Source organism: Echiichthys vipera, assembly GCF_963691815.1.
Source record: "Echiichthys vipera genome assembly, chromosome: 3".
Lineage (NCBI taxonomy): Eukaryota > Metazoa > Chordata > Actinopteri > Perciformes > Trachinidae > Echiichthys > Echiichthys vipera.
In genome coordinates, this window is record NC_139828.1 from 4,981,452 (window position 1) to 5,007,335 (window position 25,884).

Here is a 25,884-nt window from a genome sequence, read left to right on the forward strand (position 1 = left end):
TGACCAGTGTGAGTACACGCTTGCCAGCCGCATGAATGGTGGTCTTTTGTAAAGCATATAAGAAAGAAGCAATCAAGCTGAGCCTTGGATCATTTCAAGTAATGTGAGTGCAAGCGGACCTGGGCTGCGGGGAAGGGGGGGGTTACACTAAAGCATGGCACGGATCGTCTGGGCCAAGTGTGAGGGCGCCCTTAGCCTATGCTTTTGCAGGTTTGACCCTGAGGAGTTGGTGCTTTGATGCGGCATGGTTGTGTGGTGGTTAGCACCATCGCCTCACAGCAAGAGGGTTCCTGGTTGAATCCGGGCTAGGACCTTTCTGTGTGGAGTTTGCATGTTCTCCCCCGTGTGTCTGCGTGGGTTCTTCCCGGGTTCTCCGGCTTCCTCCCACAGTCCAAAGACATGCAGGTGTTAGGTTAATTGATGAATCTAAATTGCCCGTAGGTGTGAATGTGAGTGTGAATGGTTGTCTGTCTCTGTTTGTCTCTATGTGCCCTGCGATAGACTGGCGTCCTGTCCAGGGTGTACCTCGCCTCACGCCCAATGTCAGCTGGGATTGGCAGTCAAGTCAATTTTTTCCCAGCAGACATTTGACATGCCATAGCAGGAAAAGCACATGAAATTAATTAATGTAATTAATAACATTTTTTAAAGGCTGCAGTCAAATTTGACCGCTGCATGCTGTCTCACTGTAACACAATGTAATGGACCCTCATGGTGTTAGTTTGATCTGCTATGAAAACACTGAGCATTAAGTACCTCTTGCAAGTACACCATCTATAGACCACACATAAAAATGTTTATTTAGTGTATTAACAAATTGTATTATACATTTTATAGACAGTGTTTTTTGTTTACTTTTGTTTCACAAACAACAGCATTATAAAAATAAAAGCACATGTAACATATATTGTGATGGTGTCATTTTTTTTTCTCAGCAAATCTGGAGTAATACAGAATCTATTTATCTATTCATTTAGTTTTTTTTCTTTTCTTACAAAAATGTGAAGTGAGTTTACTGTTGAATGGAAAGCTAAAAACAATGTGGTGCCTATCATGTGCCATGTTAAAAGGGAGGGCCATGACAGTATTTATGTTTATTTTTGCACCCAGGAGATAAATGGATGAAGAATGTACAAACAAAAAACATGCTGGTGATGAAATGCTTATATCCGTGAGATGATTACATTGCTTGGGTAACATTTCGTAAGCAAAAGCTTTTGTTCACGCATGTGAGCGATTCAGATGTGTGCAACCTACAAACGTCAGCACACAGGCGACATATCAGTGGTGGTAGAGTTTTAAATTTCTATTATTTACTGTCAAAGTTATTCTTTTAATTAGGAGAGAAAAGAAAGCTATGAGGCAAGTTTGGTGAAACCCTCCTTAACTCTACAATGTTGTACAAATTTATACGAAAAGCTGACAGGAGAATCTCAAATGCACTCTTGAGATCCATGACGACAATGAAAATGTCCCCCAAATGTCCCTTGCTCGGCTCCAGAATTGCTCTTAACCATCATCAGGCCTGTGTGATAACTGCTCTGCCATCTGTGCACCTGGCCACTTGCCCACTTATTAGCTACATAATTTGGTTGTTTCGTATTCAATCGAGTTGGGCTGCTTGGCACTGAAAGTCTGCAGTGCTGCCTGGATCCTGGCAACGTCTGTGGTGGACAATTTGAGCCGATGCCGCAGCAGACAGGAGAAGAGGTCCAGAGGCGAAGGTCCAGGAGGGGAGAGCCTGTTGACCCGATCACGGATCTCCAGCAGCTGCAGCAGGGCAGAGTCCTGCGATCCCTGAGTGTATGGGTAGTCAAGCTGTAAAATCAAGTCCTGGATCGCTTCTGGGTCAAAGTGCATACTATAGCCATAAACCTGGATGCTGTTGATCTTCATGTAGCCTAGATTTCGCCCTGGTTCCAGGTACTCAAGGGGCTCATAATACACTGTTCCATTCCCATTACTTGAGGGCCCTCTAATTCGGCTCCGCAGGTAAAAGTGGACTGTCTCAAAAAATGTTTTCCACTTGTTACCCAAAGTCAAAGTCCAGTTGTAACAGTCATAGGGGAGGTCTAATTTAGTCCTCTCCCAGTCTGGGTAGTTGCTCTGCTCAATGGGCATGATCCAACTCTCTGAGTGGCTCCCCCCAAATGGATTGATATACACAGACAGCATGGGGTCCAGAGTGCTGTTCTTGGTAAGGCAGATCTGTAGAGACATCCCCAGGAGCATATGGACATGGTTTGATTTGTATTTATTACTTTTCAGCGTCAGCAGCATCCTCTTCCTCCATGACGGGTCGAACCAGTTATTTAGCCTGACGTCGTTGCTGACAAAGATCCCGTGGATGCTGATGCGGTTGTCACGTTTCTGCAGAAGGTAGCGCAGCTCCAGGTCCTGCAGGTCCGTTTCGAAGCCGATGTAGTGATCAGTGGAGTCGGGCACCTCGTTGCGGCACACACCCTGGCTCAGCATGTATCCCTGGTTACAGGTGGCACAGCGGGAGCGGTTCTCATATGAGCAGGAGGCGCATGAGGTGCCTTCGCCTACCGCGCAGGGGATCACGCTCTGGCAAGGGGGGTGCTCGTAGGGGCAGGAGCAGCTCCTGGTCTCCTCCAGGTAGGAGCCGATGTGGTTGTTCTCACTGCAGTACATGATAGAGAGGATGTAGTTCAGCCAGTAGCTGAAGGGCCTGTAAAAGATAAAGAGCAGTATGTAAGCTTTACAGTGGCTATAAATACATCTATATAATACAACATTTACCGAAAGACGTTTTGCCCTGAAACCTAAATTAAATGAATAAATGTCATGGGGGATTGACTGCACATCAACCGATATTCAGTTAAAGAAAATGTCATTATTATTAGATCTCTAATATAAAGTTAAAGACACAATAAAATAAAAAATACAACTTTCAAGTTTTAATCATGTGCTAATTACTCAGTTGTCTATCTGTCAAGTATCTAACAGTAACGGCTAATGGTAACTGGCAAATCGCACCATAAAAACAAGTATTGCAGAGGAGTTTGACTGACAGAGGGGATGGGTTCAAACAGGCCCAACCAGACTCCGGTCTCCCGTAGACTGCTGGGCCGGGTCTGACGAACATCAGTTTAGGTTTGAGATGTTGATATGAGGTCAGATATCTCCCCTTACAGCACTCTGCTCTAACAACATGGGTGAGCAGCAGCATGGGTGAAGGTCAACAGTCCTCCACAGTTTTGTTTTGTTTCATATCCTCCAAAGACTCATTCCTGCCACAGTCAGGAGTTTGGTTCAAATCCCTTAATATTTTTGATAGAATCCTTCTAGAAATGAAGGATTTTATATTTTTTGGTCTGAAATACTGCACCTTGCGGTAATAAAGATGTAAAGTGATAGAAAAAATATCCTTGGTTATTTTTTGGCGACACGGTGATGTAGTGGTTAGCACTGTCACCTCACAGCGAACAGGGGTCCCGGTTAGCGCCCCCCGCTTTGGCCTTTCTGTGTGGAGTTTGCATGTTCTCCCCGTGTCTGCGTGGGTTTTCTCCGGGTTCTCCGGTTTCCTCCCACAGTCCAAAGACGTGCTTGTGTTAGGTTCATTGATTACTCTAAAATTGCCCTTAGGTGCGAGTGGTCGTCTGTCTCTGTATGTCTCTATGTGTCCTGTGATAAACTGGCGTCCTGTCCAGGGTGTACCCCGCCTCACGCCCGATGTCAGCTGGGATCGGCTCCAGCCCCCCGCGACCCCGACAGGGACAAGCGGTTGAAGATGAATGAATGATATATTTATTTTTTGCCTCATCAGGGCACAATATCTCCCTTAACACGATAAGCTGACAGCAGAACAACAGATTCTGATTGGGATGTTGTTACATTTTGATTAGTGCTGGAAATACCCAACATCATGTTTTCCCCCAAAACAGTCTCTTTATGCCAATGAGAAGAGCTCAGACAAAAACACAAATACAGAAATTGCTCATGGATAATAAAAGAAATATATACTGTGGCTCCAACTGGGGCAGAAAGTGGTTTATGTAAAACCCAGCCTGATGAAAAAAATATGATATAGTGATTTGGAGTTAGTGACTAGAACTGTACAAGGGACACGTGCCAGGTTTCATTTATTCAGAGACACAAACTTTAATGGTAAATCAAAATTCCTGGGATTGTTTATGTGAAATGGAGCAGATGGACCACATGATGGGAGAACAATTTCCTAAATAAGTATTTCACTTTCTTTGTTTCACATCTGTCACATTTCTGAATCGTCTTTTGTTCTCTAGCAGAGATGGTCGTTTTGTTATGGTGGTCATGTGCAGCTGCTAAATTCATTTAGGAGAAACGATAGAGTAAGTTAGATCCAAAAAACATATTTTTGAAGGAAAAAACATTTGTCCTAACAGTTGTTTGACTAAATAAAAGCTGGGCAGCGTAGTGTGCTCAGCACTGGGGATTTTAACTTGAATGATGAATATTAGATCAGAGTGATCAAGATTCAGCCAAGTTTCTTTCCACAACTTTACAAACCGAGTTCAGAGCAAATATATGAGGCATATTTCAGCATTTCAACTTCCAAGTCTACCTCCATGCATTTTCTGGAGGGACATTTTCCATTTCTACACAGGAACAAATACAATATTATGGCACTGTTTGGTACTGACGTTCCCTTACCAAACAAGTTAATATGCCAGTTTTTACTACGTGGCATCCTCTGGGTCTGAATAAATGAAGCCAACCTGGAAGTGCCAAAAGCAGAAACGTTGATATTCAACATATCTGTCGTTTGCAGAAATGCACAGTGCCAACCTTTTCTCTGGTGACTGGGTTGGCCTGGTACAAAAAACAGTTTTGGTCTCTGTACCTAATTTTCCCTATCCTGACAACTGTACAGGGGTGAATTTTTATATAACTCACTGAATTATATTAAGGCATAAAGTTATGCATAATTAAGGGTGTTATCGCTGTGATTGATTTATTCTGTATCATTATTGTTATTATTATTATTATTATTATAAGCAATGGTACTAATCGTAATAATAATAATTATTGTTAATTAGTTAATATGTAAGAAGGGTTTTGGAGAAGGGCTGAGGTTAAATAAGTTATTCTTCTTCTCATTCCTTTCTGAGTTATAAGGAAAACAAAATTGTTGGACATTTTAATTTTGCTTTTGAATGTCTAACTGTTTGACTATTTACTTTTTTTTTATTCCTATTTTATGTCTTTACTTGTTTGGAACAAATAAACAATTGACGTGGGTGCCATCACAGGTGGCAAGCATAGACTGTAGGTTTCATTCAACTGGCCTCAGCCCCAACCATGCTACACCGCTGCCGATTTTGATTAGCTTGGAACAAGTGGAGTCAGGCACTGCCACGACAGTGACGGCCTAAAGACACCCATATTAAGCTTCACAAGGCTCTTCAGAAAGCTATGGATGACGTCATGGAGACGACGTCTATATTTTATAGTCCATGGATTTTGCTGCATTTATCAAGCAGTGTGAAAATGGGACAAAATGCTAAAGCTATTTTTTATTCTACTTCCACTTCATCAAGTAAACAAAACGTAAAAAAATGCCAAAACTGTGACAGATTTGTTTTTCTGGAGTTTTGTTTTTGTGAAGATATGGAGCCAGAGTCTATAGAAACACAAGCGCTTTGAACCAGCAAACCACTTTAAGACAATATTCCAACAGTGACTGTAGCCATTATGTGTAGTGGGGTGTGATGTGGAGGAAAAAAGGAAGGAGCAAAAGACATTTTCTCAAGTCATCAAATTTCAATCTGGTGACAAGCCAGTCAATACAATGTGTTAACAATCTCAACAGTGCCCAGCTTCTCTGAAACTCATCTGTTCGAGTCAGTTGTGCATATCTCACCTCCAGAGCGGAGGCTGTGCACAGCAAGAGAGAGGAAGCCGCCCCGCCACCATAAAGCGCATTGTGTCAGCAGGACATGTAAACTGTCATGGAGACGCAGTGTGCAGTGCGCGCCAAAGAGAAGCTGGGTGTTCACTCTGCAATCTGTTCACTGTCTGTCAGCTCATTTCACACTGATCAATGCCGCACAAACTTTCTCCTTCTGCTACTGTACTTTTCACTAGTGAGCAAAACTTTTCTTCTCCACAGAAGATGCACTCCATTTCTATTTTCCATGAAAAGCAATATTTATTTACTTTAATAAAAAAACCCAAAAAAAACAGTTGTTTTGTGCGGATCCTTCACTGAGATTCTGACACCTTGTATTCTGCAGCGCCAAACCGAAAAAGCACACTGTCCTAATCTTCAAAGACTGTATTGGAGTCACAATAGAAACCCAAGAATGGATTTGTGGTGTTAAGTTACAAAAGCATATCATGTTTTTCTGTTTGCTTGTTCTTCATCTGACAAAGACCATGATTCTGCAGTATGTGGATAAAGGCTGCAGAAACAGGAATATAAAAAAAACAAGTCCTTCATGAACTAGGTCATTACACACAAGGTGATACAGAAAAAAGCTGTGCAATAGAGCAAATCTTACTCATTTAGTTTAGAACAAGAAAATTTAGGTAACTTGTCGCAGTCTGTTGTGTAATGATGTTTAAATGCAAAACGTATAATTTATACCCCAAATATTTTGATTTAGAGGAAAATGCCTTTCAGTTGAGAAAGGGACTGAATCTTTTTTTTTCTAACTGCTCTACTTTGAACCCTGCTAATATGAAATGACAGACTCTTGCTTAGATCTTTATAGAGCAGCAGGTTACATCACAGCTGGAGCCAAAATATCCAGTTTTAGTATTTACTTTCATCGCTCCCTCTTATATCGTTACTACATTTACTGCTCTCCCTAAATATACCCTAGATACTGTCGAGTTGAACTGTGGAGAAATATTGAATATTAAGCTCTGGATGTGCCTTAATTTTTGATTAATTTCCACGTATCCTAAAAGTCACATATAACTTCATCAGTCCATTTCATTGTCAGTAGTTAAGCACATGTTTTGACACTATGTAGCCTGATGTCAGCTTTACAAACAGATCTGTGATTAGGTGAATTAAGGATATAAAGTGTTGGAATTTCTTTGTCAAGATAATTTATATAATAGAATAATACAGCAGTCTACTCAATTACTATTGCTGGCCCATTCAATTATAACGCACTGGACTGGAGCTGCTGTGAGCCATTTTAAGTCAAAAATAAAACAAAAAACAAAAAGGGCCTTGTGTTGTGGTACTGAGAGGAGAGCTCTGCTGAAGTAAAAGTAATGTAATGCATCTTTTAATTAGCATTTCTCTCTTGTGTCTCTGAGTGCGTTTGGCTATTAGTCTCACATCGTGCGTGTCAGAAAAAAAACGGTGCTGCAAACTTTTATACCTGCTTTTCTCAGACATTAAATTGCAGACGCAGTTTCCTCTGCAGCAGTGGTCAGTCTACGGTGATAAATCAAGTGCAACGACCATTTCCCCCTCCCATATGTTGCACATTTAAAAAGGAACGCCTTAAAATACAAATCGCATGAGACCAAACTTTTAAGCTTAACCAGTGTCAGGTGAAATCTTGTTTCTATATTAATAAGGACAAACACAATATGTCTGTTTAGTGTCTAAAAAAGGGTGTTAAGCCTTCGTAAATATCCCATAAAAATGTGCACTAAATCTGTGGTTCATTGGCAATTGTGCTCTATGCTAAAACGTCAGCATCTGCTATAAAGGCCATAAAAAAACATGGAAATAAGGTGTAGCAGGTTAACAATACATCCTTGTGCACATATGGCCTGATAAGATTTTATAGGTGTTGTTTAAATGTTTGTATATAGAATGAACAGGGATTATATCCCCTTTGGTTGTGGGCGATGAGAGACTATAGCTGCAGCTAAGTATCACATTGCAGAGGATGCATATTTAGTTTCTCACCTGAAATAGCTCCTGAAATACTGTAAGCCTGGCTGCATTAGCTGCACTGACTTCATCACATTTCTTTTTCATAAACTCTGCAGACTACACAGCCTTTTTAGAGAAAAACACAAAAATAGATCCAATGATCTACTGAGGAGACATGGGAAACTTTTTTTTTTTTTCTATGATTTCAGCACAGGCTAGTTATCCAAAAGGAAAAACTCCCAAACTTAGCACATTCCTTTAAAACACTGAAAAGTTTAATTTCACAGGAGAGTGGCTTTGATTTTCTGGATGTAAAGAAGACCTTGGCTGGGAGCCAAGTCATCAGGTGTGACACTATAGCTCACTTCAGTAGGACCTCAGTTGAATATCAAAGTGCTCATATATTAAGTGTATTATTAGCATAATGCATAGTAGAGGGGGTAACAAAGCACTGCGCACAGAGTGGGCTGAAGAAAATAAATGAGCACTGCCGTTCACAGCTTGCTTGAAAGGACTTGTGATGTGGCTCCAGGCTTTGGAATTTTTGCCTATTTTTACACACACACACACACACACACACACACACACACACACACACACACACACACACACACACACACACACACACACACACACACACACACACACACACACACACACACACACACACACACACACATTTCTACATCCATATTAACAGAGAAGTCAGCAGGAATACTTATCAGCTTCTCACCTCTCCCTCAGCATAATAACTTTGGGCTGAGTTCGACACCTCTTGCTGAGGGTGAAGAGCTTGTTGACGATGCGCCTTGCTTTGCTCAGGAGCTGCTGGGTGCTGAGCTCCAGCTGTTTGTAGCGCTGGTGAATGGTCGGCTCCATCTTCCAGAAGTATTGGATAGCGGACGTGTTCAGGGCGTAGAACGTGGGAAGCCTTCGAACAAAGTTCTGAAACTCATCTGAAAAGGCAGAGAGAGATTGGAGTTGAACAGGCAAAACTAACTCTAAACCTACATTTCCTTCCAAGTATGTTTTGGCTAATTTAGTCAGACCAAGTGAGAGAATCACTTCTAGAGGCTATATGGGCTAAAAAGCGGCAAACTGGAAGTGACATTGTTTTACGCATATGCTAATGGTTAAAGGCAGAGCTAAACACAAGGTTTGGGAGCATTTTTTTCTTCCATTAATCAACAGCCAACGGCGTGGACAAGAAGCACAGAGGATAATTCGTGTCAGCCCTTCAGAGCTGGAATACGCTGCACACACAATGCACAGCAAAGAGATTACATTTCCAAGGCATTCAATATATATACAATATCGTCATTATTGTAATCATGATTGGTTGTATTGAAAATCGATGTGAAGTGCAACACTGATGAGAAAAGGACTGTTTGTAATTAGTTCACGTTATCGTGATAATACAGCATCTGATTAGAAAACCAATTAAGTGTCAATGACTTCCCTGGTGATTATGTAAGGTATATTACATGTTCCTATGAAATTAATAAGTTAATTAAACACCTTGTAATAAAATATATTAAAAGGGAATTCAAGTTGCTTTTCATGGCCTTTTTAAAATGAAAGACATTCTCCCGAGGAGAACAGAAACTACATGGTGCGGCTTCTGTGTTTGTTCATTTTATTCCACAGGTCAGTTAAGATATTGCCTTTTGACATATTCATTTGTAGTACATTATGTAGGGAGTTTAATGGATCACATTTTTCCTGTTTTAAACAAATCCCATGAAAACCCCAAGCTGTCTTATTTTTTCTCTGCAAACGTTCCATCTTGTGTTTGTGGCCCTTGTTCACAATCCCATTTGTTTCTTCTAAAGACAAGAGAAAGAGAAAAAGCAAACAAAAGTACTAAGAGCTTGCAATGAAACATATACTACTAAAATTTCAATTGAAAACTAGACCTGCAAGCAGGTATCAACAGGGTCCAAGCCCTCCCATGCAACTCCGACCTGGCGACCCAGAGAGGCGATGCAATTCGGACCCGCAGGTCCACAGGCACAATGCAAGTCGCAGCATGAACGCAGCGCAGATTGTAGTTTGCATAATTTCGTGCCAATGGGACTCTTGGCCTTGGCCGAGTTCGCAAAAGTAGGTTTTGAATATTTTTGGCATGGTTTGTGTATTTTTCAATTTTGTGTAACAGCGCCAAATAATGTCCGATTGACCTCAAATCTTGCACAGAGCCTGAAGTGTCTATGGAGAACTACCAATCCGGAGTTATACAACACTTTCTGTTCTGACTACAATGTGCAGAAAGTTTTGCCTTTCTTACTCACACATGTTTTGGACTTTTACAATTCTTATGATAACTTTTCATCAACATGATTGAAGGATAATTCCTGCCAAGTTTTGTCGTGATTGGACTCTCAGCCTAGGAGAAGCTTCAGCTAGTTTCAGGGAACGCGTAAGAATTTTCAATGTGCGAGGTAGGATCAGGCAGTTACAGGCAAAAATGCAGTCAACTTGATTATAGCGCCACCTGCTGGTGGACGTGTAATTTTTGGTGTCCGAACTTTGGTTCCGACCCCTGCATGTACGGCAAAGTTTAACTTGCCCAACGTGTACGATGTGGGCTGCAGTATGAGTTTGCTACTGCTGGTACTGGGAGGCACGCTACTGCTTGGCGTGGCCCCCAGCCCCCTCAGGCTTGGACCCGTAAAAATATATATATTTTAATTGTTTGTAAGAAAAATGTTGGCATTTTTAAAAATGACAGGCTTTTACAAAGTGCTTCATCAGGGTGGAAATTATTTTCAAATAGACAAGGCTAAGGTTTCCTCAAAGTTTTCCAACTTGTATTAAATGTATATTTTGTCATCATTGTAAAATTGACTCTGTGTTTCCATGTTGACTAATTAATGCTCAGGAGAAGATATTTTTCAATCAAGTTCTGAAACAGTGACTAAATCTGTTCATGGTGCATCGTGGGGAAGGTGGAAACTGAGAGTTACCTGCTGCTGAGTGTGACCATTATTTTATATATCCCTTTGTAAATACCCCTGGAAACTCACTCTCTGCCCACCATTATTATCTTGTCAGCCACAGAACCCAGGAAGGTACAGCGCTTCCCCTTTTGAATGATTTTAAAAATAGATGACGCTGTCAGATTCAGAGGAGCACAAGCACAGACACATTCAGGGAATTGTTAAAAATAAATTGGGGTTGGAGGGTAATGACGTGTTTCAAGAGGCTTATTTGGCATATTCTACTGAAATTGCTCATTTATGAGGTTACAATTAATAAATGATGTGCTTAAGATCCTGAGTTAATTTTAAGCAAATCTTCAAATTAATTTTACAGCAAATGCTAAATACAGTATATCCATACTTATTGTACCCCCTGACTTAGATATTGGAACTCTGTCTAATTAGATATACTATGACTTGATTGTTTGTCTCACAGGAAATGGAAGATCACTAGGCAATTAGTGCAGTTTTAAAATTAAAGATACTGATCCAGACATAAAAGATATAGTTTCAATGAGTGGAAGGTCGAAGAAAATCCACTGTCGGTGGAAACCTCATTTAACAATCTGAGACGTGATTTTCTCTCTGCTGCTGATGTTAGTTGTTATCTATTACATCAAAGCCCAAGTGGACTCCCTGGGCGTTCAAGGGAACTTACTTAATTTTCTTTATATATTACAACACTATGACTGATGTTCTCAGGGCACCTCACTGTTTATGTTATTGCCAGCTGTGTGATAATCAAGTTGCCCTGCCACAGAATCGTGTAGCCAGTAACAACACACTCAGCCAGCAAGGGGCAAAATGAACAGCTTAAGGCAGCGCTGGGAACCACTGAAACAGTTAGATGGCCTCAGGGCCTGGGATGCAGCTCACTGTTTCAAACGGAAACACAGAAACATAGCAATGATGGAACATTTGTTAATACACAGTGAGGGTGCACCAGTTGAGTTCATAGACGTGCATCAGACTGTGTGCCTTTTTCATTAATGAGATCCCCTTTGCAGAAAGCTGGTTTGAAAGCTCGTGCAGATGCTTTTCTCACACTCACCCCAAGTGAACACTGCGAGCACAGCGGTTAGCTGATTTGCAGGTTTGTGCCATGCTACCCAGCTGACATTAAATAAATACAGCTTCCCTTACGGTACTGAAAAACCTTCATTTGACTAAATCACTGTTGACCGAGTCACATAACTGGAAATGCAATCCTTTCATTTTCTGGACATTGAGGTTAGTACCATGCAATTTGTACACACAGGCAGGCTCGAATGGGAGCAAAGTGTAGTTGTTTGAATTCCCAAGTAGAGGGTGAGGTGTTTTGACAACGTCCACTGTGAGATGACGGATTTGTCAGCTGTTATAGATTTTTCCTCACCGTTTCTACTGAGTCAGCTATGTCTTTAATATCTCTGGCTGTACCAGGCCACTGAGGGAAATGTTGCATCGATAGGCAGGGCTGCTTTATGGCAGTTTCTGATTTATTGTATTTTTTATCAATGAGATGAAGAACCCTAATTTTTCCCAACATTTATTCAGCAGATTGTCCAACAAAACATTTACTCAACTGAATTACAGCAATTGCACATTATCACATCATATAAAGAAAATGTGTAACATAACATATTTATTTTTACATTAGCTGCAATCAGTTTTGCAATGGTGTTTCAATCAAAACCTACTAAACAGATATTTAAAAACTGATAAAAGTGCTTTATGAAAAAGATTAATACTTTGTTTTTCTTTTATAGCCCCGTACCACACCAAACACTGGGACTTTGGGAATATCTATTAATTCTGAGTCTTTTCAGTAAATAGGCATTAGATGCTCTTCTCTGTTGTTTTTAAATCATTTTGCAAGATGCCGCTTTAAACATTGTTCCTCTGTGTACTATCAAATTCCCATCACATGGATTGCTTGTAATTGGGTCTTGTTTTCATCGCCTCTCGGTCTATGATTTCTTTGCACATCGGTTCCTCTAACAATAGGGTCTCATTTGCTGGGGGGTGGGGGCTGGGGGGGCTCACAGCCACTGAATGAGTGCAAAAATGAAAAACACTGACCTGACTCCTCAAAGTTGTGATTGGCGAAGTTCCAGGAATCTCGTATTTTCAGCACACTGGCTTCCATAGCCCTTAAATCCACCTCTGGGCAATTACACTGTGGGTAGTCCACGGCACACTGGCACCAGCAGTCATTGTCCCGGCATACAAACTGGCCCTCCTCATTACAACCAATGTAGCTGAGAGCTGCCTGCACGAATCTGGCCCTTAGGTACTCTGGTAGTATGGCCTGAAGGCCTGAGGCAAGGGCAAAAACATGGAAATGTCACATGGATGAATGAAGAGGGAGCAGTTAGTACTTTAGCTATTGCTGAAAATGTGTTAAGATGGTTGTTGTACGCTGGATCTGTAAATCACTGAAGGCCGGCACTCATTTTCTTAGGGTTTTTTATTGCCACGCTTGACACATGCTTGCCATCACATGCAATAGGTCTATACTGAGAGTCGCTTAAAGTTTTATTTTTTTTATGCACAGTTTAACTTCAATTATTACTCAGTGGGATTCACATCAGAACTCTGCAAGCATGCATAGGAACCCCCCCTCCCCCCAAAAAAAACAAAAAAACGTAAGAGTGATTGAAGCTAAATTTGTTCTGACACTCTCATGCTGCAGTTATAAGCTTGCCAGAGAACAGACACTGTGACAATTCCATCAGAAATTGGGGGAGTTCAATTATGGATGGCCAACCTTGCAAATGAATCTTGTTTTCAGGGCTCTGAACCAAAACGGAGCTGACAGAGTCGAGGTTGTCATAGTTACTGCATCCAAGAGGGCCCGTCCTTGTTTCGGTCACCTAAAAACAACAAAGGCACATAACAATATCCATACTGAGAAGGAAACTCACTAATGACATAAAATATACAGAGAAGAAAGAGTGAGATGCAGGAAAAAGAAGAAAACACAATATATCAAGATGTAACTGCCTTGCAGAATAAGACAAACAACAACCTTTTCCAGTAACTACCTCCTCTTCTAAGAACCCAAAAAATATATGAAACATTATTTAGACCTCTACTGTGCAAATCACAACCAGGAAAATTAGTTTGTGAGGTGGTGGGCTGGAAATTGAGTTGTGATAATGATCCCTGGAGTAAAGCATAATGAGTAAGTTGTGGTGTCATCTGTCAGATTCATCTCTACATTGTGTTTCCCCATTATAATGCCCCCTGACACCCATAACATACTAAAATCTATTGTGATGCTAGTGTAAGCATGTCCTATTCAATTATATATGCACCTGAGGATTCATGTAATTGCTTGGAGCATACTTTTCAGGAGGTATGCAATATTGGTACAGGACTACACAAGATGGAATGTGATGAGGGATTGGCATTTAAATCCCCCATCAATTGTGGGCAATGTTCTTCAAATGTGGCATTAAAAGAACGTTAAAAAGAGTACTCCACTAATGACAGTACATTGTCAAACTTACAATGGACAAAAAGTATCAAAATCAATGAATCAGAACCAGATTTTGACTTTTTTATTTATTCCATGCTTTTTTCTTCCTTGTCAAAACCTGACCCCTATATTACCCACAATGCTAATTGAAACACTTGAAGCAATTTAACAGATGGCATGCAACTGTGTCTGGAGAAACAAAAGGCTCTGTACATACATAAAGTATATATGTAACATGATGCTACCCAAATTAAATCTCATCAAGATGTTATGGATTTCAGTTTATTGCCTTGCAAAGGACAGCATGCTAGGTACAGCTAGCTCCCCGTCGCTCGCTACAGGGCATTCAAGAACAGATGAAGAAAAAGAGACTGGAGATGTTACATTGTAGCAAACTCAAACGATTTTGGAATTAACGCTTTTGTTACCAGACATAGCCTTTTCCCAAATAGCTAGCTGTTAGCAAAAGATGCGTACAGTATACTCTTGCAAACATATATATCTGAAAACACTAAAATGAGCAATGCCACTGCTGATTATAGATGAATTCTTCTCTTCAATTTTTCGTCAGCCAACTGCATCACCCTTGATAGTTCATTTGCATAAAGTCATTGTCCAGTCAACTTTATGCAAATACAGATCGAAAAAACGCACCATGCACGGCTCGACTTCTCTTCCTGCCCTCGATAAAGGATGTATAGAAAGTGCACAAGAAGCCCTCCGTCAACACAAATAAAAAGTTTAGTCGAAGGTGTGCTGTATGATCGGAGCTCTGCAAAGTGATTTTCGGAGTTGTAACAGAACTACAATAGGAGTATTATTGTCAGTAGGTGTGATTACTTCAATCATGGCAAGATGGCAGTCTCATAATGCCTTGACAATACAATGTAGAGCAGGTTTCACCACAAGTTACTAATGTGTCTGTGTGGGAGGCGTAAAGTCTCATTTTTGAGAATAAACAACGACTAAAGTAAGCTACTGAGGGTTGAAGGATATCAAATTACTACAGCTTGAGTGGGAAAAAAACACATTGGTGAGAATGAGTTTCTCTCGTCCCAGGAGAACTCTTGTATAAATCTAGGAAATGGTTCATTGACATGAAGTGAGGTGCCAAATACATTGGCAGGAGTTGTTGGTTTGGTGCTGAGGGAAGCTTACGTACCAGCCAGCCTATAGAGGGTATGGCCATCTTATTTATCTTCACTTCATGCGTCATTATGGCATTTGCGTATCTCACAGTCTGTCACACAACAGCTATGTGTACATAATTAGCAATGAAAAGGTCTGGTCATGAGGCGTCTGTCATGAGTGGGCGTGTTGGAAGCACCAGCTGGAGGTGGAGAGGGGACTTGGTTTTACACACCTATTCTGACTCCGGTTAAATTACTGTAGGAGTTGAAGAACAAATAAAAGCACATACATTGACGCACACGCAGACAACTCTGTCCACCAGCCTTTTCCTAGCTTATATTTGGGGAGTGAGTGTTTATTTGAAGAAAGACATCTATATAGAGAGGCCATGGCAGGCAATAGCAGGGAGTTGTGTGTGCAGGGATCGTCCGGATTGTCAAAAAGCTGTTGTTTGTCCGAGTAAACAGTCACGGTAAACATCACTATGTCCTTGTGTCTGTGCTGGAGATTTGAGTGAAATAACTTTGCAATTTGCTTGGTAAATTCATGAAAACTGTGATTTGTACTCTGAGCCTTTCACCTGCAGAATCCCAAATCACTATAACCCCACCGGAGTGGAAAAACAAATAAAGAGCAAAACATAAGAGCAGAGCTGTTTTCTGTGGAAGGGAAGCATTGAGTGAATGCTAATTTAACATTTTGGTAAACAAGAACCAAATGACAGCAAAACAGACTGTAGAAGAGATAGTGTTTCTTGTATGGCATCTGTTGCTTGCTTGTATTCACTTATGAAGAAGCATAACAAACCTGTTCCCTCCCCTTTCTTAATAAAAGGGACTCCTGTGCAGGAGGAAATGATTCTCTGGGACAAATGAAGCTTTTGAAGGTGTTTAGGCAGATAATGGATCCACAGCTCCACTCAAGCTGAATGTGTTTATTTCCATTACCAGTTGGGTGATCTATTAAAGCTCACACCTCATTCTCTGCTGGCTCAACTTGAGAACAAATTATATATTTACATTTATGCTAAATTAAAAGTTGTGATTCAATATGTGGGTTGACTGAAAACGGGAACATAAAGAAAGCAAGACAAAAAAGAAAACTGTTTTTATGGAGACTGCTTCAAATTTCTCCAGTCATTAGGCGACACTCTGCTGCCAGAATTAATGGCTGATGCATTCAGATACAGAAGGGGCTTTAACACACAGTGAGTATGCGCAAGCATGTGTAGCAGAGAGGTTTTAGAAATGGTATTGAATTGAATAAGCTGACTATGTAGCCAAACTGTAACTGTGTAGTTATTTTTGATAAAAAGGCCAGATATTTTCCCACCTCGTTCATGTGACTGGCCTTGTAGTGACAGTGTATTCACGACTGCTGTGCATTGGGAAAAATCATCTGAGCTGTGCTATAAAAAAGTTTAAAGGGTCCATGTCATGCAAATTCAAGTGCCTGCACTCAGCACTACACTCCACAGCTGGAGAATAGATTTCAAGGGTTTATTTCTTAAGCTGTGTCTTGACCGCAGACGCCACGTCAGCGTCACGCTTGTGTGCCCACAGCATTTATCCAACATTGAAGCGAGCGGTTCTGTCTGGTCCGTGAGTTTAAAAGCATCCAACAGCAGGGCAGACATCGACAGACTTCAAAATTGTCACAATTGTACAGTGGTGGTTACAGTTTGCCCACAATAAACATTGAAGCTCCTCAGTGTTCACGTGTCTTGCCTCCTAGCCAATGGGCAATAGTGCAGAGTCTGTGGTATTAAACGGGAGCAGATTGTGCTGCTTCTGGCTCTGGCTACTGCCACAGCATGCTCTGCTCTGCCTATTTTGCAAATTATCCATATATATATTTATTCAGCCTTTTTATTGGGCATCAACCTTGCGTTTACTTGCATATAAAGCGTAAATAAACACTTCAGGTTGCACTTACGCCTGTGAGATGCAGCTGAGACAAGAGACTGAAGAAGTTGGTGTACACAGTGGAATAGATTCCAGCTGATAGACGCCTTTAGTCTAGATACAGGGTAACTGTAGTCAATACTGATGTTGTGGTTTTCATGCAGGCTAGCCCACTAATGAGACTTCACATAAAAACATGAAAACATGATAGAGAAAAAAAACAACTGACGCAACTTAAAAAAATAACAGAATGCCAGCAAATATATTTTACAATTCATGGCAAAATTTTTAGAAGTAGCAATGACGGAATATGCCAACATGCACACAAGAAAAGTTCCCAGAGGTAACAACTGCCAAGTCTGAAAAGCTAAATTAAGCTGAAATAAGATACAGATCAAAGAGAATAACTGTATGTCTCGATACAATGAAATTATTTGGTAAAATCTTGGAAGGGAGAAACAAAAGTTAAGTTAAAACAGTATACCTTCTGAGACATGCATAACAAAGATCTCACAACTTTTGTCAAGTCTTGAAAGATGCAACTCAATCCAAGGCTCAAAGACATAACACTTGAGCTGTCCTGATAAAACACTGACACACACAGAAGAAGAATCTCTCCTCTCCTTTTGAGCCCGTGGTTAGATTGCTCACAATCTCAGCTCAATCATCCTTGACAAAAGTCTGATTTGGAGCATGCATATATTCAGGCTCCACGGCCAGCAAGATAAACTGCCAACCTGAAGGGAAATCCATCTCCTTCGCTGTCACTTGCGAATTATTGCCAAACACCATGACGATGTCTTCTTTTAATATTTTCCCAAAGGTCCAAAAAAAGTAACAACATCTCTGTGCTTGATTAATGACAGCAACTGTTACATCCAGCCAGGAGCAAAAGGAAGACTTTTGCCACTGTGGGGAGATTTATTTTGACATCTACTTTGGACAACAACAAGGTCAATGAGGAATCTAAAGTGACCTGAGGATGAATAGAAGCTTGGATCTCTGTGTATATTTTTAACACCCGGTGTCTCTTTCAGTCTTCTACTAAAAATAGTTTACAGTTACTTGAATATTTTATTTTGAATACAATTATCATCATCATTTTAGGCAGGACAGGCACACTGACTTCCATTCTTCTTCTTTTTTTATTATTGACGCGTTAACACAATTAATTAAACTCAGAGCAGCCTCCGTGGGGATCCGCAGATTAATTTCTAACACAGACAGATGTCCGACTTAAAGGGTAAAATTGACCAAATGCAAATCTAAAGATGGCTTCTCTATGCATAGCAATGAGACAATCTGCAAAAAGAACCCAGTGGAGTAGAGCAAGTGTGCACAGTCAGCCTTCTCTATTCAAAATCGACCACAAAAAGAAAAATCATTTTAGTACATTTCATTACTTTCAAGACCCCACAGGGCATTTTTTTTGTGTGTGTGTGTGCAAAAGCAAGAAAACATACAAGTTATTCCAAAAATGTGATATGCAAATGACAAGGATCAGTTGGTGGGGGAATTATTAATGTGCCATAATTGAGTACAAGATAATTGTGCTGACTGTGTTGGAATAACTAACAGCTGCATTTAATGGAACATTTAATTGCACTTAAAGGCTTTTCTAGAATAAGCAGTTTGCGATGCTTACATGCTGCGGACGTGACTTGTTTATGTTATGTTTTTCACTTTGCCCCGTGGCTTGCCTTTTGATGTCTTCTCAATGTCTACAGTAAATGCTCCTTTAGAATTTATTCAGTCTGAATATAGATCTCGGGCAACCTCTGGAGTCCTAAAATCTCTAGCTTTTTAAAATGTCTTTAAGGCTGACAGATATTGCTGAAGATTTACATCACTATAGTAATAGGACTGTGTGTGTTTTTTTTAATCATAATATGACAAATCATATCATCAGTGATCATATTGATGTGCAGTGCTCGAGCGACCATGCAGGCATAGCAGCAAAAGAGACTTGTTTCTAAACAAAAGTAAACGATCAATTTTCATAAATTCACAAAAGCTAATGCCTGATTCAGTTTTCCATTAAGCTAAAGTCATTTTCCTCCTGTGCTGTATCTGTCTGTCTTCCACCAATCACCATTGTGAACATAATCCTTGAACCAGCAAGCTTTTAAGATGGCAGGTGGAAATGAAAAGCTTAATTGCCTAATCCTCACGATCTGCATATACGCCTATACAATATTGCCCCACAGCGAGGAAAAACGTGAGGTAGCGTCCAGCAAGTCCACTACAGATGGGTGGTAAATAACTTTGAAAAAATGATCTGTGTAAGAAGCTTGATCATCTCGAGCTGTTGTGCTTCTTGGTATCCAAGTCTCTTGAACTCTGTGCGTGATAAATCCCATTTTTCTTCTCTTATTTAGTGTTTTGATCCAGCAGCAACCTATGGGGCTGAAAATGAAGTTCCAAAAAGGTCCGCGTGCAGCTACGGGAGGCTGTCACGAAAAGCCTGTCGATCCCTATAGACCCTCATGATAAAAGTCCCAACTTTGTAGCTGAAATAATCCTGTTTACAAAAAACTAGCTTGGCTAATATTAGCTTATTTCCCCATTCATGACCACTGTACGGGGTGGATTTTCATCATCTATTAGTCTATAAAATATTAAGGCTTAAAGTAATGCATAGTGGCCACTTTAAATGACAGTTGGGCACCGTCATCATTTAGCCTGCGTCAACTGCATCCAAGCTCCACCTCTTTGCTCCTTTTTGGATTAGCCAAAACCGCACAGTCTTGTTACGCTACGCGATTGTGATATCAAGATTAGAAATTGAAAGGAAATATCACGGTTCCGTGGTTTTCATGATTTTTAATCGGTGGATTTATTATTTGACACAATGGAAGGAAAAATACGCTGAAGAATTTTTAATTAAAACACCAGTCCCCGTATTGTAACATTATTTTGGTCCTGCAAATAAAACATGTAAACCTGGCCTTTTTTATACGTCATACTAGATAACTAACCTCTAACGTGACGTATCAGAATGTTCATTACTCAGAGTCCTGTGATATTCAGCTGCTTTGCAAAGTTTATATATATCCCTACAACATTCTGACAGTAGACAGTAACATGTTGTGAACTACCCTTGTCAGTACCTCTGCCTCAAGGAAGGCGGCGATAGTGAGCAGCCAGGTCACGTTGAACTCTGACCTGTGTGCAAAAGTAAACACAAGAAGTGTGCTGTGCAACGCTGTAGAGCTTAGCGACAAGCTGTCATTTCTCACCCTGAAAATGGAGGATTTGATTTCTAAACTGAGAAATTTTTCAAAGCTGGACTTTCAGTCAAAGCAAGACATCATTTACAAGTAAAGGTAAGATATACTGCAATATACAGTTGCACTGGTGTTTTAAAATGGTTTTCAGCATCCTATTCTCTCCTATTCTCTCATCCTATCCTATTGGCATCCTACTGTATGTTTGTAAATCTGACTTGTGAGTCAGTGCCTCCCCAACCCCAACCCTCACTGCACGTCACTGCTCTTGGTCAAGTTTAAACTGCTTTGTTCCTGCTTTGTACATTAGCTAGTTACATTTTTTTCTACTTTGACATAAAGAGATTGATAATTATCTTGATGAAGTTGGAACATTTTCAAAGTGCTGGAACCCTGTGCAGTCACTTTTCGACAGCATGCTTTGCAAATTGGATATCAATCTTCTATCATTTTCAACAACTTCCTGCTCATTTTGTAGATATCTAAAAGGCTCTGCTGCTGACATAAGGCACTATTTTTGGCAGATAGGCTGGAATGTCAGTTTGGGCTGACATTTTTACAGCTATTCCAAACCTTTACGTGACACACAGAACAAACTGACACACACGTTATGGGACTTTTCACAGGGCAACAATGTGGGAATCTGGACACCATAGATGTTGTTGCTTCTACAATTCATACTGTTATGAAACTGTGACCTTATGAAACCATAATGTCGTTACATCCATGGCAAAACTATTAATTCCGATATTGCTAGCGGCCCTTGAATTAAAATGAGTTTGACACTTGTGCCCTAAAGGCTTACTCCAACGTGTCTCCCATTAACTGCCTGTATGAAAGCATCTGCATTTTTTGTTCCTGCACCCATTTATTCTGGTGTTTTCTTTAATTTGTCACCAGCCTGAATATTCAAACAGCAAGCAAAAGTTTGCAAATGAGCCCTGAAAGCATCCTTTTGAGCCTCATATTACACTCTGTCAACGGTCTGTAAAAAATGTAGCTGTCTGCTGCCAGGCACATTGTTCAGGGGAGCACTTCTGCTTGGAAAGTTGACATAGTTTCACTCTCACACAGCACAGCGGCACTGTGCACAAGTGCCGTGACTCGGGACGTGTCGTTTCGACTGTTGGAGCAGGAGAGAGCCAGAGCCTGTCCTTGGCATCCTAACTGGATTTAACACTGCTCACCTGCTAGTTTTACTCAGCTTCTACAGCCGAGGGAGATATAATGTTGGTCTAGTGTTCCAACGAGAAAACCCTGCTTTGTTCAGGAAATAATGGTGTTGTACCAAACGCAAGTATATGACACAACAAATAAAGAAGGCAGGGTAATGACAAACAAGAACACGTACAATTTAATTAATTCATAAGAAATGTAAAATATATCATACAATAATCATAATTGACTTAGAAGGAAGTCACCACTATACTTGTGATTTCATTGAGAAGCTTGAACTGAATATTTATATCTGATAAATCGAAGAAAGTGGACATGATAAAAAAGGAAATGATGCTAAGTTGGCAACAAAATACCAGTATTATCTAAATGAGATTATGCCTCATTTTACACAGCCTACAGATGGATGATAGTCTCAATGTTACTGGTGTGGGGCCTCAGCAGGGTAACGCAGCACTTAGCCTGTTAACATGGTCCACTGATACCCATGGCTCTGAGGCACATCCATTATTTAAAAATGTAGGGCTTTAATATTATTGTAAGACCAGTTAGGTGGTAGCATTTCACTGATTAAGATTCATCACCGCTGCAAATCCCTCATATGAATAATTCCACAAAAAAAAGCATAAAATGTCACTTAGTGCTTGTGTTGTCAGAATGAGCAACAATGGGCTTTAAATGGCTGCACTTTCTGCTTGCTGGGAAAAAAGTACATGATAGCATTAACATTTTATGAAAATCATCATTTCATTTCAAAACTGCCTCATTTGCAGCACCTTCAAGAATTGTCGTTGGCTTAATCATCCCGCCATACTAAATGTGCAAATCCACATTAGCATCTGAAATACGTTTCCGGCTGTTTATTCAGTCTTTGAGGATTTCAATGCATGTTTTAAGACCACTTTGTTGCACTGGCTTACACTCTAATGTCACCAGCGAGGGATAAGCCTATAAACTATAAGCAAGAAAAAAGGGGAAGAGGAAGAAAATAGCATCAGAATGAGATTATTGTGCGTTTGGGGGGGTGGGGGTTGGGGTTGGTGAAAAGCTACTCGAAGCCACAGGGTACCAGAGTAGAACCTTTGGTAGACAAAAGTGGAATTTACTGTATGTGGTGTTATGTTGACTGAGATTCTCTAAAAGAAGCTAAGCTATGGTATTTTACAGGAAGTACCAGTCTCTTGAAAAGGGGGGCAGGAGAGCAAATATGACTCTGTGTATTTATTTTCTTCGAAGTCAAATACGAGTCTAAAATTAGTAGCTATCATCCATGTATTTATATACAATATTATCTGAGGCTTCTTCACCCTTCCTACTCAAAGGAAGGAAACCTATATATTTTGTGAAAGGTTAAATGGGTTAAAGACAGCAAGAAGGACATTTATGTTCCTTTCTGAATAATGAAGAAGCTAAAAAAATCTGCCTCTAATGAATTATTCATACATGCTTGTGATAAGAGCTTTGTTTTATTTTGTTTAATTTATCCTGCCATCAAAACTGCCCCACACTCAGTGTTCATTGCAACTCTTCTTCGTTAGCCATTATCAGATTTCTAAAGCACGATTCTTACTTGGGTCTTCCACGGCGAACAAATGAAGCAGAACGTCGCACGACTGACTGAACACCCAAGGATTGCGCGGCGAATTGGGTCAAACATTCCTAATCACTCATCTTCCCCATCGATGATATTCTCCTCCCAACTTTAGTTTGATGAATCTTCAATACAGAGGAGCCTGGGTCGCAAATCAAAGGTAAGTGCATTTCCTGCATAACTGCTGCACCTGGATCCGGGCTGAAAGGCCTGCTAAATAAGCCCTGTCTGTCCTCATCTCTTTTGTTCAGTCGCATATGACACCCAATCCACAAAATGTTTGACAAATGATGGAGCCTCTCAAAGAAAATTACTGAAATGGAGGGGCTGATTCATCACACTCCATAACAGCAGACACTTTTTTTCCCCTCAGACTCCTATTTTATTTTTCCCGTCCCTGATTATTTTCCAGTGTTGCTGCACTCCAGGTTTTAAGGCGAGGCATTTAAAATGTTATCTCTTAAAACCAGGGGGCCAGTGATCGTCCTAAAGACGGCTTTGTTTTAGCATCCGTCTTCATTGGGGCGAGGTAAGAAACCCATGTTCTGAATTTAAGGCTGCTGAAATTGTGAATATTTTACATCAGTCACCTGAAAATGCCTCACAAACAAATGTACCCCAGAGGGCTCTTTCTCTATTCATCTCAATCAGAGGGGGTTTTAGCAGCACTTTGGTTCAGTGGGCGCCTGCCAAATCAGCTCAACGTCCTCGTGCCAATTCACTTTAGAGAATGTACAGTTTATATCTGATGGACTGTATCGCAGGACATCACTAAGGACGAGTCAATGAAAAATGGGCTGCAGATCAAAAAAAGGCAAGCGATTTAGTGTTTAAGCTGCAGCTGCACAGTCAGAATGAGGGATATTGACCCTGTTTCTGCTTTTCCAATGGAGTTCTTCTGTCTTAGAGCTCGCTACTTGCTGATGACTGCTTAATGTACTATGCGTGGCATGTTCAGGCATGTGAATGGAAATTGTAAGCTTGCATCACAGATTTTCATGGAATATTATACTAAGACAGAGTATATTCACATTTAATTTATTATATCGAGGTAAAAAAAAAAATTCAGCAACTATAGTTGATGCAATAGCCCACACCATGCAGTATTCCCTACAAGCCATTTCCACATTCAACAGCACAGCAAAAGCTTAGCAACATTTGCGTAGAACAAAAAACCCTGCATACTATCCAACATCCATACCTACTTTATCTTTTCAAGATATTTTGGTAGGTAGACTTTAATTACATAACAAATTATAGATCATAATGCTAGTGTAAAACAATGTTAGATAGATAGATAGATAGATAGATATATAGATAGATAGATATATAGATAGATAGATAGATATGGTTTTAATATAATTTGAATGTGGCCTGCTAGTCATAGAAAACAGTCGAAAGCCTAAAAAAATCTATGATGTGGAAGTTTGAATTGACACTATTCTGTCATTCAAATAAAGGTCAAGTAGATCTTCCATGTTTTAAAAAGGTATTTCACTGTCACTGTGGTCGTAGCCTGTCAGTTTTTATATCATGTCATGGATTTTATTCATGTATAAAATGCAGTAAATAAATACATCAATACTTTGAGAAATGAAAGCACACACCAGGCATTTTACCAAATGACCCAGCAGTGAAAAGAAAAAGAAAACAGGCTCCACCACCAATCTAAACACAGATTATAGCAATATTAGAGCATACATAGGGATCTGTGAGTCAGGTCAGATGTGTTTGGGTGTGGTACATCCAATCACTAATCACTGCAGAGGCAGGTGAAAGCACAAACAGACTGAAGAAGCTGACAGTGTCACAGATGGTTTTTTTTCAGGTTGCTGATATAACCTACAATCCGGGACGTTAATCTGTTGTTTACCTCGAGCGAGTGTAAACACATTAAGCCACGTGAGGGAACAAATGATCTCAGAAAGCAAAGAGAATTCAGTATGCGGTGCGAAGGGCAAGCTCAGCCAATTCATTCTGCTTGATAACAACTGACACAGTGATGAATGAACACACCTTGAAGGTATTAAGCAGTAAAAGATGCAAGGTGATATTTACATCATAAGCATATCTTGATATGCATAGCATGTTGTTCTATATAAGAGGCTGTGCAAAGAGCAGGGAAGTAAAACGTACTTCATCTTGACTCTTGTCCAAACTCTCATACTACATCAAAGCACAATAAAATGCACAAATGTATACTTTGAATTGACCAGCTATAATGACCAGCTATAATGTCAAGTAGATCAGTGAATTGATTTGCCTATATAGTATGTTTCACTCTCTGGAGTATTAAGGAAAGACCAATGGCGCTGAAATATTCATTACTAATTTTTGACCGGTCTTTGAAAAAAATATTAAAACCCAAAACAATTCAATTAAATTCACAATAAAATATGAAAAAGTATCTTAAATATACTGCAAGTTCTGCAGCTAAGACTGACGATGACTATTTTACCTCCTAGTTTGCTCAGTAGTTTGTTATCATCGGTTTTATGAGGAAGCTAAATCAGCCATCCGCGTTGCTCTAAACTGTTTGACCGTGGCCCTGTAAGGTGGCAT

General features: G+C 40.2%; 1 protein-coding gene across 1 annotated transcript in view; it reads right to left on the bottom strand.

Annotated features, from left to right (window-relative positions):
• Positions 1 to 1,575: 1,575 nt before the first annotated feature.
• Positions 1,576 to 25,884, bottom strand: part of brinp3a.1 (bone morphogenetic protein/retinoic acid inducible neural-specific 3a, tandem duplicate 1) — a gene marked incomplete at its 3' end in the record, with an annotated part of 46,366 nt that continues 22,057 nt past the window's right edge. Inside the window, exons 5-8 of the mRNA XM_083940184.1 lie at positions 13,580 to 13,685; positions 12,892 to 13,128; positions 8,583 to 8,805; positions 1,576 to 2,692 (exon numbers count right to left, since the gene is read on the bottom strand). Of these exons, the coding sequence (XP_083796310.1) occupies positions 1,576 to 2,692; positions 8,583 to 8,805; positions 12,892 to 13,128; positions 13,580 to 13,685 (1,683 nt within the window). The remainder of the gene's footprint in view (positions 2,693 to 8,582; positions 8,806 to 12,891; positions 13,129 to 13,579; positions 13,686 to 25,884) is intronic.